Below are 18,022 nucleotides of genomic sequence, written 5' to 3' on the forward strand. Positions count from 1 at the left end.
CTTCAACCCTCTTCCAACTGGCCATCCTTCTTCTTTACTCTCCTTTTCTGTTATTTATCCCAGCTTTCCAAAGCCTTCAACACTAACCTTTGAGTTTCCATCATCAACATGACTTATCACACAGAGGAACTGCCTCTCTCTAATATTCCCCAATTTAACGTTATCTACTTACTCTGACAATCCTCTACCCATTTCATTGATAATGGTGCTGGTCACTCTAGATGGTGATGAAAAAATTTAGTTTTGTTGCATCTCACAAGGAGAGGGAGTTGGAAACGAGGGAATTGTCATCAATTGTGCGTGGATGGACTTTTGATTATAGGAAGCACATAATACAGCATTCTTTCATTTAATAAAGATTCTTCAAACTATTTTTAGCAGTTTTTTAAATGTAAATGGGTAGATAATAAATAGTATTTTGCCTGAAAGATAATAGGATGCTGCATGAATTGGGAGGGCACTTACAGTCAACTGGAACTTAATCCTATTTCCTCAAATACTGTACTGTACAATACAAATAAATTTCAACAAACATTTTTATCCTTTATTTTTAGTAGAATTATGTGAATTGAGATACTGTAGGTGATTTAGAGATTCAATCAAATCTGTCTTGGGGTAATAGCGTAGGTTAAATGTGAACAACTGGATCATCTCTATTTTCTTTACATACTGTATAGTATAAAATCTTTCCCTATACAGTAGATGGTCATAATAGAACACACCCCAATCAAATTAATCAGACTGATGTAAATGTTTAAATATTCATTTGGACCCTACCAGGCTGGGAGGTATAGCTCCCCTTGACCTACATAAATAGAAATAATAAATTAGTTTATTGGCAGGTTACTAATATATTATCCACAAAAACTACAGTACAGTATACTGTAACATTGACAAATTAAAAACATTCTTCATAGGTATATTCATTTCTTCAAGGAAATGCAGCCTTCTATAAAGAATTTTTTCATGTTAACTCTTTGACATCTGATGGATGGGCTATACGTCCTCAAAGTCTTCACCCCACAAACAACTAATTGACGTAATATACATCCCAAAATAGATTTAATTTTCAAATATTCATTACAAATTGAATTTAGTACCTAAGCAAAAAAATAGCTCTCTGCTAGTAGTAGTAGAGCCTTATTTGAATTCATTGCTATGGGTATGAAAAAACTATCTGAAAAACTTTCATTTTATAACAGTAATTGTTTTCTTAATGAATTTTGAGTTTACTGTCAACGACCGCTTTTTTTATAATCTTTCGCAATTAGACAAAAATTTTTGTGTCACATAGGTAAAACTATAAGCGCTCATAAAAAATTATTCAGGAACAAAACGCAACAATCATAAAATTCATATACTGTACATTACACTTTCTTTAACAAATATTTTTGGACCAGCAAGCAGCGTTTTTTGGCCCATATATCTAAAAATTTATTGCAGACATGTCCCATTGCAATTCCGATTTCCGTATTATCGTACAATATGACCATTTAGAAAAAAACAAACAAATACTATAGCTCAAATATACCATACAGTAGTGATTAAAAAAAAAAAATATATATTCTTTTCCAAATTTCTTGTTAACGCCCAGGAGCTCAGTCTTGGAAATGAATAACAACTAACTACGTGTTCGTCAGAGAGTTAAGAATATCCATTTAACATTATTCAGAAATAAAGTAGTACAACTACGGTAGATATTTTCAATTTGTTTATGGTAGAACAATTCAAGTACTGTAATGTAGTGCCAAAAGAGAAGTAAAACTGTGGTCCTGACAGCACACAAAAGAAAAGTTGAAACTTTGCACTGTTCAGGATTGTACAGTGTCCTTATTAATAGGGGATGAAAGGTATGATATAATAAGAATCAGACAATTTGAGAAACGCTGTAAACATGGTCAGGAAATCTGGCCATCAAATTAACGGTTCACTTTCCCTTTGCCTACACATACACCGAATAGTCTGGCCTATTCTTCACAGATTCTCCTCTGTCCTCATACACTTGGCAACACTGAGATTACCAAACAATTCTTCTTCACCCAAGGGGTTAACTACTGCACTGTAATTGTTCAGTGGCTACTTTCCTCTTGGTAAGGGTAGAAGAGACTCTTTAGCTATGGTAGGCAGCTCTTCTAGCAGGACACTAAAAAATCAAACCATTACTCTCTTGTCTTAGATAGTGCCATAGCCTCTGTACCCTGGTCTTCTACTGTCTTGGGTTAGAGTTCTCTTGCTTGAGGGTACACTATTCTATCTTATTTCTCTTCTTGTTTTGTTAAAGTTTTTAGTTTATATAAGAAATATTCATTTTATTATTGTTACTGTTCCTAAAATATTTTATTTTTCCTTTTTTCCTTTCCTCACTGGACTATTTTCCCTGTTGGGGCCCCTGGGCTTATAGCATTCTGCTTTTCCAACTAGGGTTGTGGCTTAGCAAGTAATAATAATAATAAAATGACAGCTAAAATACCTTTAGCATTATACAGTAGCTATCATACTTTGCAGGTCATTCTGACTGCAAAATTAAAGGCTTCCTATGCAATCAAATATTTCAGAGCAAATTATAAATACTATAGATGAGTGTACATAACCCATGGAAATTCTTTTAAGAAATGCAAATGATACAAGATATTTTTGTCAAGATATTATTTACACCATTGCCGGATTAAAATCTATGTGTTGTACGTATACATGCAGAGAAATATATTTGATTTTGGAATTATCAAACATACGGTAATTGATTTCCAAATGCACCCCATTACCAGATATTAGCATTGATAAAAATGTAATTGGCCAACATATCAGACCGCTGACAAAATTATGCTTAAAAAAAAAGGGTAAAGTCCAATGTCATTCAGTAGGAAATCTCAAATCCTTCATAAAACAGGCAAGATTTCAGTTACTGGGAAAGAAAAAAATATATAGGAAAATGAAATTCAGTTTACATACATTGAACCTAGAAAAGCTAGAACTCTTAGGTATCCTCTTGCACATTGATAGGTAAAACTAGTCTAGACTTCAGAGTCATGTTTTAAGAAAATTAATAAAAGAGTATCTGTTAAAATCATGAAAAGATCAATGACAATTTGATCAATTAAAAGACCTTTGATAAAGTAGATAAGAAAAAATAGAACATTCATCTAATAAGGAAGAAAAGGCATAAAGAAAAGTATTCAGTCTATACTTAGATTATCTAAATAGTAACTTATAGTTCATTACATATTTCTATGAACCTCCCTTGATGTTCATATTGCTTCTCTCTTGAAGCTTGGCTTATATCCACGTATACCCCAAAAATAAAAATTTCCCGTTTTCTTTCATTCCAATAGGCTTAGGCAGGCCTACAGTTTAGTACCGACACAACCTAGCAGTTAATGGCAAAAATCACAGCACTGGTATGCCGTACCTGCTTTTATCTTCCAGCTTTCTCACTGACTTTGACTGGATAAATTGACACTGCACTAACCCCAATCAGATTTTGAAGCATCTTAAAATGTTATTTAGATTATTAGTAGTTACAAGGATGTCCTCTGCATCTGTTAGCAATTACTGTGCAGATTGTTCTGGAGGTTCCTGGGTTATCATTACCCTCATTCTCTGTCTCGTGCCAGGAGGCAGAATTGTGATTTAGATACAGTAGTTGCAAGCTCTGGTCGGTTGAGAGGAGATTCCAGGTACCTCCTAAGAAAGTACAGTAGTTCGAGGTAAGTCTCCGTGTTGGAACAAATGAATTTTAGTTCAGGGAAAAATCCAGAAGACAAAGCTACTTGATTAAAGTGGGGATGATGATTACAATGCCATTCCAGCCTTTTAACAAGCTTTCAAGTTTCAATATTAATGATTGATTTATGAAATATTTGGCCCAAAACCAAACGCCAGAGCCGCAAGGATATCCAGTGCATACATATCTTTTTCAATATTAATGACATTCATAAGATTTATTATCTTTGGTTTCTTTTGTTGAATCTAAGAAGGCCAAGAAGTCTTTGAGTGAAAGCAGATTCTAGCCTAACCTGCCCAATTTTGAACTCTAGCCTTACTAAAGTTTTCCCAAGTGGTTCTAGTGCTGCAGTCAGGAAGGGTTCTCATGTTGCATAGCATATGTCATACTAAGTAGAATGCCTCTCCTATAGCCTCACATTTTAAATTTACTGCAGATCTTTCAACTGCAAAACCCTCACTTTCCTCAATTCAGTCTACACTCTTTAGACCACTGGTTTCCAAGCTAGCAGTAGTATCTCAAAGGTACTAGCCACCTGTTGAGATACCACCACTAGTGTGTTATTGGGTCCTTTGACTGGCCAGATAGTACTACACTGGATCCCTCTCTGGTTTCTGCTAATTTTCCCTTTGCCTACACATACAACCAATAGTCTGGCCTATTCTTTACACATTTTCCTCTTTCCTTATACACCCGAGGTAAACGAACAATTCGTCTTCACTCAATGGGTTAAAATTACTGCACTGTATTTGTTCAGTGGCTATTTTTCACCAGGTAAGGGTAGAAGAAACTTCAGCTATGGCAGGCAGCTCTTCTAGGACACTAAAATCAAACCATATTCTCTAGTCTTGGGTAATGCCATAGCCTCTGCACCATGGTCTTGGGTAAGAGTTCTCTTGCTTGATGGTACACTGGCACTCTATTCTATCTGTTTCCTTATTTCATTTCCTCACTGGGTTATTTTCCTTGTTGGAGCCCTTGGGCTTATATAATCCTGCTTTTTCAACTAAGGTTATAGCTTAGCTAGTAATAATAATAGCAGACCGAGGAAGTAGCTTGGATCTTAGCATCCCTACTCTCACTGAAGTATGCATTCATGAGCAACAAATTTCATATATCAATGACATGGCTTATGGTATGGTTCCTATGGAACAGTGTACCTGCATTGAGAAAAATAAATTTGGGAAATATAAAATATATACCTGGATATTAATTTTAATTGATAGAAAATAAATTAACATTAAAGTTTTATCGATTAAATCTAAGTTTTTAATTTTCAATGTCAGCTGATCTATTATATATATCATTCTGGTGGAATAGAGTAAGATTTTAAATAAACTTCCAAGTTACGACTGCGTCATGTTTTGGATGACAATAATTATCAAGTTGGTAGACTGGATCCATATATCCTTTCACGTGTTGAAGTAGGTGCTATATGTTACTGTACTGCCATAATATTTTTGTTAAATCCCTTTAGACATGAAATATACAGTAATCTTTAATACTACCTTACATAGATTCAGCAAAAGATGTGTTAAATGGCAGTAACCCTATCATGTGTAGGCTCATCCAATCGCACATCTCAATTTTTCTACAGCATCATAACCATAGGTGCTAGTACCTTTACTGTACTACCAAAACGAGTACAGTACCATGCCTAGCACAGGTGCAAAGTCTCCCATTATAAGTAAGCAAAAGGGAAAGCCTGTTGTTAACTTTTTCAGGTTTGTCCACCCGCAAAGAACATGAAATGAGAATAATACAGAGGAAGATATTGACGCTGATGAGATATTTAATCGTTTAGGAAACTTGTTTCTACATGGTATCCAAGTAAGTTGCTTAAGGTAAGCTCTAATACTAATTTTCTTTCATTATGTCTTTTGATGGACTGCTTTAATGGCTTATTTTCTACACTAACCAAATTATTGGCTACTAAAATGCTCCAAAGTTTCTCATTAAGTTCCCGTTTAGTATTAACCCTTTTACCCCCAGGCTATTTGGAAATTTCCAACCCTTGACCCCCAGGGGGTTATTTTTTTCCGAGCACATTTTGCAATATATTTTTTTTAAATTGCTCTAACAGCCTTAATTTTTGTCATAGAGACATCAGGTTGGTCTCATTCTCTTGGAAAATGCCTGAATTTTTTCAAAAAAATTATCAAAAATATAAAAAAAACATTTTTTATAGCATTTTTTTGCGAGGACGTACCGGTACGTCCATGTGGGTAAAGGGATGGCTTATGTGAAACGTACCAGTACGTCCTTTGGGGGTAAAAGGGTTAAATGCCTTTTTCTCTCAAAGCCACTTGTAATTTTTAAAACAGGTACTTGCTTCGGCAGTAAATACTATACAGTACTAGAATTGGAACGATAACAAGATTAGTTTTATTACTTCTATACTCTCCTGATGTTCATATACACGACCAACCTCCCTCACACTAACTACTGTAGTGATGTCAAGAGGATAGGAGATAAGTTTTAACCGAGACCAAAAGACAAAAGCAGGTACAAAGTATTGACACCGTAGTCATTGCAATCGGCCACTAAATTGTCTCAATACTGTACTAGAGGTCTAAGCCAATTAAAAGGAAAGAAAACAAGAAATTCTATTATTTTTACAGTAAACATCTACTGTATATACAATATGCCAAGCGCAGAAAGAGAAGCAATAAGAACTTGAGGCGAGTATAGAAATAAATCTTATTGTTAAAATTGTTATTTATCCATCAACAACATGAAAGAATTTCAAGAGGTTACAATCTTCCAAAACATCATGATAGAGAAGTTGTCTTTCAAAGTACAGTACCTGTACAGTACTGTGTTTTCATACTGTACTTTTTGGAGACCCAGTCTAGATGTGCCAATTTATGGCATCTCACTATAGTCCATTTCTTTTAGCAATGCATATTTGCACCGACTCGCAGCGGTGCCCTTTTAGCTCGGAAAAGTTTCCTGATCGCTGATTGGTTGGACGAGATCATTCTAACCAATCAGCGACCAGGAAATTTTTCCGAGCTAAAAGGGTCCCGCTGCGAGTCGGTGCAAATGTGCATCGCTAAAAGAAATGGACTATAGTTACCCAATTATGCTAGCCTAACCTAGGCTACTTGAGGATGTTAGCAAATGGTCAATGCATTATTGAATAGTTTTATAGCATGCTTAAAATGCATCAAATATCAAAGACTTTTCATCCTTTTACCCAAAATACATCATAACTTGCTTAGTCCCTCCCTGGTTATAGCCTGATGTCAACAGCGTGTTGGAGACAAGTGTCTGTGATGTAAACAGAAGAACATATTACGTTTTCAAAGTTATGTGTTTTCACGCTTACAAAATAATTCATAACTGTAGTGTTGTGTTTATGGTATAACCTAGTTTTTGCTGTTTTATATTGAAAATTTTCTAACATTCATTATTCTTTTCTAATACTGTACCACACATTTAAAATTTACAATAAAAAATTAATTTAATTTCATTGTTTAACTATATTCTAAGATGAAGGGAAGTTTTACTTTTTTGTCAAGTCACTTTTATGGCAATTACATTATTTTATTAGGTTGACAGACCATATTAAATAATCAGAATCTTTTGTCGGAATTAAGGTAGGTTATTTGATAAAGAAAAATTGATAACCCTTTTCTAATTCTCATGTATCTTTATACAGTACTTCTAACTCTGTCTTACGTGTTTGAAACATGATAAAAACGATATCGTTGTACTGCATTCCGGATACAGTATTTAAATCTAATGTAATCTAAAAAGAAAAAATATAAGAGTGCATTACAAAACTGGCAATGTGGAGTTTTGTAAGGATATGGAAAAATCAAATTTTTTAAAGAATTTACATTTTTCCTAGTCACACAAACTCAAGTCCTTTAATTAGAGGACACTTTCAGCACAAGCTGGAATCAGCAGAGCGCGGAGCAAACAGCTCTGGCCCCATAGGTAGGAGAGTAATCACTTTCTTCTCTATCTCAGGCCTCAAAGGGGTTGTACGAGGGAAGTTTTATAATAGAATTCAGGTTTGTGTGGCTAGGAAAAATACAAATTACTTTAAAAATTTGTGATTTGTTCCTACGCAGAATATAATCCCTCATCTTTTAATTAAGACGACTCACTGCTTGGTGGGCTGGAAGTTCCTAGAACCAAGCTGGAAGGTTCAATTTCTTCCCTAGAAGTGATCAATGCTTGAGCTCAATGGGCTTGAAGCAAGGACCCTTGTCACTCTCATTCAGTCTGTCATATGGATAAAAGACTGATAAACCCTGGGTTGTACATGAAACATATACTTGACTGACACTAGAGAACCCATTCCCCTGAAGGGGATATCAATTACAGTCAGATACCAAGACTGTATATGAATAATGAGTTGGTATAAGATCCACCATCTTCCTGTACCCTCCTGCTCATTACAGGAGGATGGAGAGAGGTTCTTCCTAAAGATTAAAGAATGGTACTCTGACGTGTAACTTTAAAGCATCTGGTCTGACCAGCTTGTAACATTTTGACTACTTTGTCCCCAAGGGAGGGACAGAAGAATGAAGAAGGCCCAGTTATACTACTGTACCTTCATTCCAGACTTACATCTACACGTTACCACATATAAGATGTCTCCTTGTCCCGTGTGGGACCCGGTTACACTACAACTTGAGCAGCAACTACAGGTCCAAGCACAAAGGTGTCAAGGGACTTGTGGGTACACTCCTGCAAATAAAAGGCTGTGAATGTGGTTTCCCTCTTTCAGACATTAACCTTCAACACACAATTCACTAACAGATTCCTCCTGAAAGCAAGGGTGGGGCCAATAACCTGACCTCATGAGCTTTAGTCCTGGCTGGCAAAGACAATATGTAAGCTTTACAGATTGTCTCACAAAGCCAGAGAGAGAGAGTATGCTCCTTGACACTCTCTCTTGGATCTGCCAGAGCCAAGGAAAAGTCTACGACATTTAAGCCTGAGGTGTCAGGTCCTTTACAAATAGCACAGCAGCGCCCCCACAAGATACAAGAGCATCTCGTCTCAATCGTTACCCGACGCCTCACAAATGACTCAAACCTGAGATCGTGTGCCAACATGTTCTGAGTCTGGGTCACAAAGTCCACCACAAACTCGAGGAGACCTTCCACCCATGAGTGTGGGTGACAAAGTAAGAGAGACCGGGCTATTAGCCAAGTCTCTTTGACGATGCTAAGGTTAGCAGAAATCTTGATACTGTAGTCGGATCTGTCTGACAACCTCGTCAAAGGCTCAAAAGGAGTATGTGTAAGAGCCTTGACGACCAAAGTCTCATCCCACTCTGGGGGTCTGAATTCCCAGGGTGTGCAAGACTGTTCGAAGCTCCTCACGAGCGTGGATAACTCCCAAGAAGAAGAGTCATCTATGCCCTTCGTTTGGAAGACCAAATCAAGGCTGAGCAGTAGCCTTTGACAGCAGCAACTGAGAGACAATTCTCTCGGCAAAGGAAGAAAGGAAATCTGCAATCTGTGCTAAAGTTAGTCTCCCCGGAGAAATACCCCCTTTACGACATCAATCGCAGAAGATAACCCACTTGGCTTAGTAAACTTCTACAGAGGACCTTCGGAGATACCCAGACATCTGAGCAGTGCCTCGTGAAAAACCTTTTAATCGGAGATACTGGACAGTCTCTACCCGTAGTGCTAAATTTAACAGTATGGTGGTATCTCTGCCAGTGCAACTGACAAAAGTGTGGGCCACAGGAGTAGTTCTTTCAGGACCTCGACCCAGAGAGCAAGCACATAAGGATATCACTCAGCATGAGGCCATCGTGGAGCCACCAGGATCCTCCTGAATCCTGACGTAACCAACACTGTCATTACCAGCCGGATCAGGCTGAAAGGCAGATAGGCGTACACGCCCTGTTGATACCATGGGTGTTGGAAGGCATCTTCGAAAAACGTCGAGGTCCAGAATGGGGGAACAAAATGTGGGGACCTTTCTGTTCAACCACAAGACGAATAGGTGACCACCGGAAAGCCCCACAAGACAAGAAGTCTTTCCGCTACCACTCTTCCGCTACAACCTGGAGACTGAGTGTATCTGTTAGTACATTCTTCTTGCCTGGACTCCTTTGGATAAATTTTCCTTGTCAAGTCACCAAGCATGATCATCCCAAGTTTCTGGTTCCACCGGAACAGGAAGAAACAGGGGACCCTAGACTACTGACCAGAGATTGATTGATTTCTTTGAAGTTTTCTGGCATTCTGTGCTGACCAGAGTCCCTTCAAGCACCACTGAAGGGATCTTTGATGGAGATACCCAAGAGTAATTTGTTTCTTCAATTAGGAAAGATGATCGAGATGATTGCTAGCGCTGGGCATGGATTCCTGTCATGAATAGAAAGAGTCACACAAATTTCCTGAGATTGCTGATGCGATCATCCACGGGCAAGACTCTTGCTGTCGTATCTTTCAGCATGGCAAGGTACTTCAATCTCTGATTGGGTAGAGATTCGACTTCTAGTTTACCAGTCCCCAGATTGTGGCAATATGCGAGAATTCAATCTCAATCCTGAATCAGCTACCTCTTTGAAAAAGCCAGTATCAACCAAACATCAGAATACATAAGAAGACATATCTCTTGCGAGTGGCCCCAAGCGGTTACCAATGTGAATACCAGAGTGAACACCTGGGGAGCTGTACACAGTCCAAAGCAATATTGAACTGGTACATTATACTGTAGAGAGAGAAGCAGATGTACTTTCGAAAGGTCTGATGAACAAGCACATGTAAGTACTTGTCCTGAAGGTCAATCAATAGCATGAAGTCTTCTCTCTGACTGAAGACAGCACAGACTGTATTGTCTCCATCTTGAACTTCATTTGTCAAACAAACTTGTTCAATAGAGATGTCAATGACTGGTCTACAGCCCCCAATCAACTCTTCTACTAGGAAGGGTCGAATATAGAAGCCCACAGATCCATCTCGAACAACTTCAATTACGTTCTTCCCAATACCCCTTCCACCTCTGCCCAAAGGGCCAGGGCTTCCATTGATGTTGGATGCTTCAATAGGAACTCTTATTGGAACTACAGATCGGGGAGCCCAATGATCCAGAAATAGTGGTAGGTAACTGTTCCAAAAGACTCGCCACCCACGACAAGCAACCAGCATGACCAAAGTTAAGGCGTCTCCAGCCTCCGAAAGGGAGTAATTAACACCAGAGGTTTCCCCCGCTCCAGCGAAACCTGAAAATACAGCCGACATTGATCCGAGTCATCCTGACACCTCCAGCATACTCTCCCGGGACTAATCTCGGAGAGGTAAGCACAGGAGCTACAGCAGTAGCGGCACCCCGAGGAGACAGAAGCAGCAAAAGACTTAACCAGTCTTCTTGAATGTTGTCCAGTCTGACCCGATGAATGCTTCACATGTTTCCTCCCTTTAAGGGCATGTGCCTGCCATTGCATTGGAGACTACAATCTACAGTACACTCAGGACATGAGAATGACGGCAAACAGTCATGACCCCGACAAGAGGCACAGCGGTAGTGAGGATCAACAGCCGGTTTAGCCATAAACCAGTTGCAGCGTCCCCCCTTTCCCCTGGAAAACAAGAACTTCTTGCTTCCATTCCATTACAACCTATTAACATTCACTTCCAGCAAAAAGAGAAAGAAATTGGAGAAAACGGCACACTGTAGTATTCAAGCCAGAGAACGTGAATACTACCAGACTGGAAGGGGGACAATGCTCCTCGCCCAACTCCCAATCCAGTTGGATAACCGTTCATTATCCAACTTTTAAAGACCAATTCTAGCTTGAGCTGAAACAATAACCCCTAATTAAAGGATGATGGTCTATATGCCACGTAGGAATAACTTCATTTCGGATAACAAAACAAACGCAGTTAATGATAACAGGAAGTAAAACTAAAAATGAACTAATATACAAAAAACCAATGACTATGAAGAGTCAGCCACATGGCCTGGAACTGGGGTTGCCATGAGAGTATTGGTATGTGAGACAGGACTTTCCTAAGGGTAGTTTTGCTTGTATAATCCTTCGCTATACTTCATCTATAATTACACTTGATAAATCTTCTCTGACCAAACAATATACTCATATGTTGAAAGTACATTTGGTAATTCAAATTGACCAAGGCTTTAATAATATTGGACACAAAAAATTTTCATATCACAATAAGCATTACTTCAAATTCTAAGTAAATAGTACCATGTATAGTATTATACAATGCAGTAGTACACACAGATATTAAATAATAAATATACACAAAAACTACATAATACTCTACTAAAAGGGGTCATCACAGGATTACAAGTGCAATGTTATTCTACATACCTGCTGATCATACTGCATAGGCATTGGCTGCATGGAAAATAGATTGAAATTATATCTACAGCACATATAAGAGATGTGTTCTATAACAAAAACTGTAGAAAGATGAGATGAGAATAGATGAAAGACATTGCTAACACAAGAGCGAAACCATTTTCCCATCAGTTACAAGAGAGCATACTGTTTTGGAGTTGCTGGTTAGATGAAAACACTAATAAATAGCATCATGTAATAAAGTGTACAGAATATAGAATAGTACAACCAAAGATGATGCAAACTTACATCATTATACATAATTACAAAACATTGAGAAATCCCATTTTTCTACAAGATAAGAATTGATAATAAACCTATGTACAACAAGTGATTTTGCAAACATGCACTTATGGAGTTTCAATACCTGTGGCTCATCCTGAGGGTGTCCCTGTGAATGGGAAAAACATTCTTAATATAAACAAATAACCATGAGACAAAAAGTCTCAAAGCTGGAGATATGGCAAAATTAGAATGGGTTATTAGGATAGAAGAGTATTCTACTACTATAGTATATTCCTTAACCTACTCATAACTTACTGGTCCTGAAATTTAGTTGAATACGTGCATTACTTTATAACTGTACTGTATATACTCTACTGAACAATATTCACTGTTCTGCTATTGCAAAGGGAATTCATTCGAAAGTAAAATAAATGTACAATAGTGTATGTTGGGTTAGTTCAACACCACCTGTTAGCTAAACTTTTCCTTCTTAAAAGGCATTTTGACTTGCTGGGCTACCTCAGTACCTACATTCTTTAATTCTATGCATAAAAGTGACCATAAAATGAATTGCCTCAAATGAATTGTTTGCATTTTACTTTTGACTGCAAGCTGTACTTCACTGTTATTTTTTAATTTGTCTGTCTGACCTTCAAATATTCTACTTGTGAATGATGAACTTTCATATGCTCTATGGTTGGCCTATTAGCCTAATCAATGACAGGTTAAGTAATAACTTAGTCTCTACCCAGTCAAGGAAAATACATAAATGGATGTTTTAAGACTTCTATGTTGAGTCATTTCTTTGTTTACAGTTTCAGTTTAACTTATGGCTTCACCTACCTACTTTCTAACTCATTTTATCTGAACATAATTTAGCAACTTATATCGCCCACAGGTTTTCACACATACAGTAATTATGGTCAAGACTTTTCCTTCATAAAATACATTTACACAGACACTATTGTTACAGAATTATTTTCATAAAGCAACTCGACATCAGTAAATAAAACTTATAGACCTCCGTAGTGAATTCACCTGAAGGATTTGTTCTCAAATAAAATGTAAAAATCTAAAGATAAAATTAGACAATGAACAAAAAGGCACCAGCCACCCATTGAGATACTCGTCATCATCATCTCCTCCTACGCCTATTGACGCAAAGGGCCTCAGTACATTTCGCCAGTAATCTCTATCTTGAGCTTTTAATTCAATACTTCTCCATTCGTCATCTCCTACTTAGCACTTCACGAGATACTACCGCTAGAATGTTACTTAGCCCTTAGACTGGCTGCGTTGGATCCCTCTCTGGCTTATATTTCCTTTGCCTACACATACATTGAATGGTAGTTAACCCCTTGAGTGAAGAAGAATTGTTTGGTAATCTCAGTGTTGTCAGATGTATGAGGACAGAGGAGAATGTGGAAAGCATAAGCCAGACTATTTTATGTATGTGTAGGCAAAGGAAAATGAGCTGAAACAAGAGAGAGAGAGGGATCCAATGCAGTACTGTCTAGCCAGTCGAAAGCCCCAATAACTCTCTAGCAGTAGTATCTCAACTGGTGGCTATTTCCCTGGCCCACCTACTACCCATAACACTAAAACCATGAAAATCAAGCTTCTTGGTGGTATTCTAGATTCACATAAGACAAAACTGACCAAGGATATCCTTAAGATCCAGAATACACAATAACAATTATGATGTTGAATGAAAATGCTTTCGTTGGAAAACAACTAGGCCTACGTTATGTATATTGAGATAAAGTAAAAAAATTTTGATATAAATATGCAAGACAGTACTAAAAAGGATACAAAAGGTATTACAGATGCATAAAGCACTATATAAAGTACTTTTACCGCACAATTGCAAATAATTGCTGACATAGTTAAAAGTACTGTAGCTGAAGCAGAAAATCCAAACGCTGAATTAAAAAATATTTAGAAAATCGAGACGGAATCATGAGAAAAAAGGAAAGAGATTGATTTAGAAAAAGATAACTCCGAGGAAGAAAAATGCATCAACAGCACCAGAAAATCTTTTGATATTTCACATAGCATGTGTATTGCACCCACTCCACAGGCTTCCCAAGGCAAGTTAACAGTGGAGAACACATCATTGTAAGGCCCTAATTATTATTATTATTACTATCCAAGCTACAACCCTAATTGGAAAAGCAAGATGCTATAAGCCCAGGGGCTCCAATAGGGAAAAATAGCCCCGTGAGGAAAGGGAATAAGGAAATAAATAAATGAAGAGAACAAATTAACAATAAATCATTCTAAAAAAAGTAACAACGTCAAAACAGATATGTCATATATAAACTATAAAAAGACTCATGTCTGCCTGGTCAACAAAAAAGCATTTGCTCCAACTTTGAACTTTTGAAGTTCTACTGATTCTACTACCCGATTAGGAAGATCATTCCACAACTAAGTCAATTATAAGTAAAATCTGCAGTGTAAAACATAGAATATTTGTAAATTGGCAGACACAGGTCAGCTCAGGGATATAAAAAGGGAAGTTCAATTCCATTTTACAAAATCAGGGAGATTTGATCTAACATAAAATAGCCTGAACTAACCTAACCTACGTCTGAGTGTCAAAGGGAAAACTATCACAAGCGGGCCCCCAAATTACCTCTATTACAACTGTAGTCCATTTCTTTTATCGAGGCAGATTTGCACCGACTCGCAGCGGTGCCCTTTTAGCTCGGAAAAGTTTCCTGATCGCTGATTGGTTAGAATTATCTCGTCCAACCAATCAGCGATCAAGAAACTTTTCCGAGCTAAAAGGGCACCGCTGCGAGTCGGTGCAAATCTGCATCGCTAAAAGAAATTGACTATAGTTGGCAAGTGCATCTGCCATTTTACAAATTACCCAAAAACTTTTGCCTTGAATTATGCAAGAAATAACCTCCTGTAATTCACAGAAATCTTGGTAAATATGCATATGGGACCAATAATCCTTCCTGAGATAATAAGAGGTGTATTTTTAGTAGCTTTAAATGATTTTGATGTTGACAACTGCCGTAAACAAGTATTTTTCAAGTTATAACTACACATGAAATACACGAGGATACGGCTGATAAACCCTGGGAGCCTTTGTAGGGTGACGGCCAGATCCGTTTTCATTCATAGAAAATGCGAATATTATAAAGTGGGTGGACTGTGGCCGTCATTCTAAAATCGAGTTCGTAGAAAACTGGAATATTCTGAACTGTAGCCGTCGTTCTAAAAACGATTTTGGCGGGAGAAGCTAACTTAAAAAACCCACCTAACCTATGCTAAAAGCCGTATCCTTACCCAGGGGGGCTTCGCCCTTCCAGACCCCCCCACTTACCTACTACGGGAGCGAAAAGATTCGTGGCCAGAGTAAGAACTCGAGCCACAAATTTTCAGGTAATTTAGGGTTTTTGGCAAAAAATATAAAAGTGTGCGTTTAAGCACATATTTAAGATCCGTAGACCATTTCCAAACGTTTTTATTCTATACAAGATAACAGTCGGAGCGATAATAAGCAAATTAGGACGCTTGGCCGTAGCGCTACAAACTACCCGTGCATTTTTAGTAGCTTTGAATGATCTTGATATTGACAACTGCCGTAGACAAGTATTTTTCAAGTTATAACGACACATGAAATACACGAGGATACGGCTGATAAACCCTGTTACACAAGAGAAACAGACACGAGGATACAGTCAGCCGTGACATCAGGTCCTCCGTTAACTTGACACAAGAACCCTAGTCCTTTACTTAACAGGATAACATGTATTATCAGTTTCCAAGCATGTATAGCCTCAACAGTGTTTGAGGAGCTCTATTCTCTTATGCTCTACCAGTTCCAAGCCCCTAATTAATATTGGTAATATTATAGTTCCGATTGGGACTATATTGTCCTTTCATGTATAAAAACCGTTCATAAATCATTAAACTAGCTTCATATTACTGTATTTAAAAGATAAACAACTTTGCATTTCCAATTAAGAAAATCAACTTGACAAGTACTAGGAAAGTTTATGCCTGTCCCAACCAACAACATACACACCCTAATTTAGAGTACTGTACCTCAAGCCAGGAAGCTTAGGGTAGCTTTAACATCAACAATTGTTATTCCATCAGAATTTTCAACCTGACCATGTACACAAAAGCTGAAAAATTCGTGTTCTGGAAAGCCAATAGGCCTACTTGTAGAAATCCATCAATTTGAGCTTTCCTCATAAGATCTACAGCCTTTCATATTAAACCTTATGTCTTATGACCTACTGACTCCTAAGCCTATCTATAAAGGAGCCGTTAAACAATTGTTATTCCATCAGAATTTTCAACCTGACCATGTACACAAAAGCTGAAAAATTCGTGTTCTGGTAAGTCAATAGGCCTACTTGTAGAAATCCATCAATTTGATCTCTCCTCATAAGATCTACAGCCTTTCATATTAAACACAATGTCTTATGACCCTACTGTCTCCTATGCCTACCTATAAACGAGCCGTTAAATACCCCTAAGAGTCCAATCAATAGCGACCTCCCAAACGCATAGGCCTACAACTCAAATATAGCCTACTCATCTATAAAACAACGCTATCATTTTAAATTCATGGGGAATAATGTCAAGTTTCTTCACTTAGGAATTCATATAGGTAAACTTAAGGCGGGTGGCAATTTTTTGTATAAAGGTACGATGGGCGGATAGTCAACGTAGGCGGATCCCACCGGTTTTCTTATGCTTTCATTAAAGCATAAAACAAGCGCTCTGCTTATTTTTATAAAAGAATACAACATGCTAGACTAATAATTACCTCCATGTCGCCGCCCGTGTCAATATCACTGAATAAAACCAAGAAAATACGGGCTCTTGATGGATACCCAGCTTCTGCGAGTCAGCCCTTAGTCAGAGTTTACAATGTTGCCAATTCCACAAGTCGATCTCTACTAACGTAACGTTAACGCTCTCTCTCTCTCTCTCTCTCTCTCTCCTCTCATCTCTCTCTCTCTCTCTCCTCTCTCTCTTCTCTCTCTCTCTCTCTCGTTTTAGATATTACAGTACAATGACACAGTAATTGCTTTTATAGGGTTATAGGGTCCCGAGTTATGAAAAGAATCCTTCTCTCTCTCTCTCTCTCTCTCTCTCTCTCTCTCTCTCTCTCTCTCTCCTCTCTCTCTCTCTCCTCTCTCTCTCCTCTCTCTCTCTCTCTTCTAATTTTCTGTAGATTATGTATGTATTTCATTACTAAGTGAATTGTAGATGTGTTTTATTCTCTCTCTCTCTCTCTCTCTCTCTCCTCTTCTCTCTCTCTCTCTCTCTCTCTCTCTCTCTCTCTTTCTCTCTCTCTCTCTCTCTCTCTCTCTCTTAATTTTACTGTAGATTTTGTTTGTATTTCATTACTAAGTGAATTGTAAATGTGTTTTATTCTCTCTCTCTCTCTCTCTCTCTCTCTCTCTCTCTCTCTCTCTCTCCTCTCTCTCTCTTCTCTCTCTCTCTCTCTCTCTCTCTTTTAATTTTACTGTAGATTTTGTATGCATTTCATTACTAAGTGAATTGTAAATGTTTTTTATTCTCTCTCTCTCTCTCTCTCTCTCTCTCTCTCTCTCTCTCTCTCTCTCTCTCTCTCTCTCTCTCTCTCTCTCTCTCTCTCTCTCTCTTTTTAATTTTACTGTAGATTTTGTATGTATTTCATTACTAAGTGAATTGTAAATGTGTTTTATTCTCTCTCTCTCTCTCTCTCTCTC

At 37.8% G+C, this 18,022-nt stretch overlaps 1 protein-coding gene across 4 annotated transcripts in view; it reads right to left on the reverse strand.

The window, feature by feature from the left end:
- LOC137619588 (synaptophysin-like) overlaps positions 1 to 17,221 on the reverse strand; it is a 46,541-nt gene extending 29,320 nt beyond the window's left edge. The window contains exons 1-3 of one of the 4 annotated variants that reach the window (XM_068349756.1): positions 17,092 to 17,221; positions 12,436 to 12,459; positions 12,039 to 12,065 (exon numbers count right to left, since the gene is read on the reverse strand). In XM_068349756.1, coding sequence (XP_068205857.1) covers positions 12,039 to 12,065; positions 12,436 to 12,459; positions 17,092 to 17,097 — 57 coding nt within the window. In that variant the 5' untranslated portion in view covers positions 17,098 to 17,221. The remainder of the gene's footprint in view (positions 1 to 12,038; positions 12,066 to 12,435; positions 12,460 to 17,091) is intronic. The other 3 variants (XM_068349758.1, XM_068349759.1, XM_068349757.1) reach the window with 3 other exon arrangements.
- Positions 17,222 to 18,022: the final 801 nt, after the last annotated feature.

Source organism: Palaemon carinicauda, chromosome 26, assembly GCF_036898095.1.
Source record: "Palaemon carinicauda isolate YSFRI2023 chromosome 26, ASM3689809v2, whole genome shotgun sequence".
In the NCBI taxonomy this organism is placed as follows: Eukaryota; Metazoa; Arthropoda; class Malacostraca; order Decapoda; family Palaemonidae; genus Palaemon; species Palaemon carinicauda.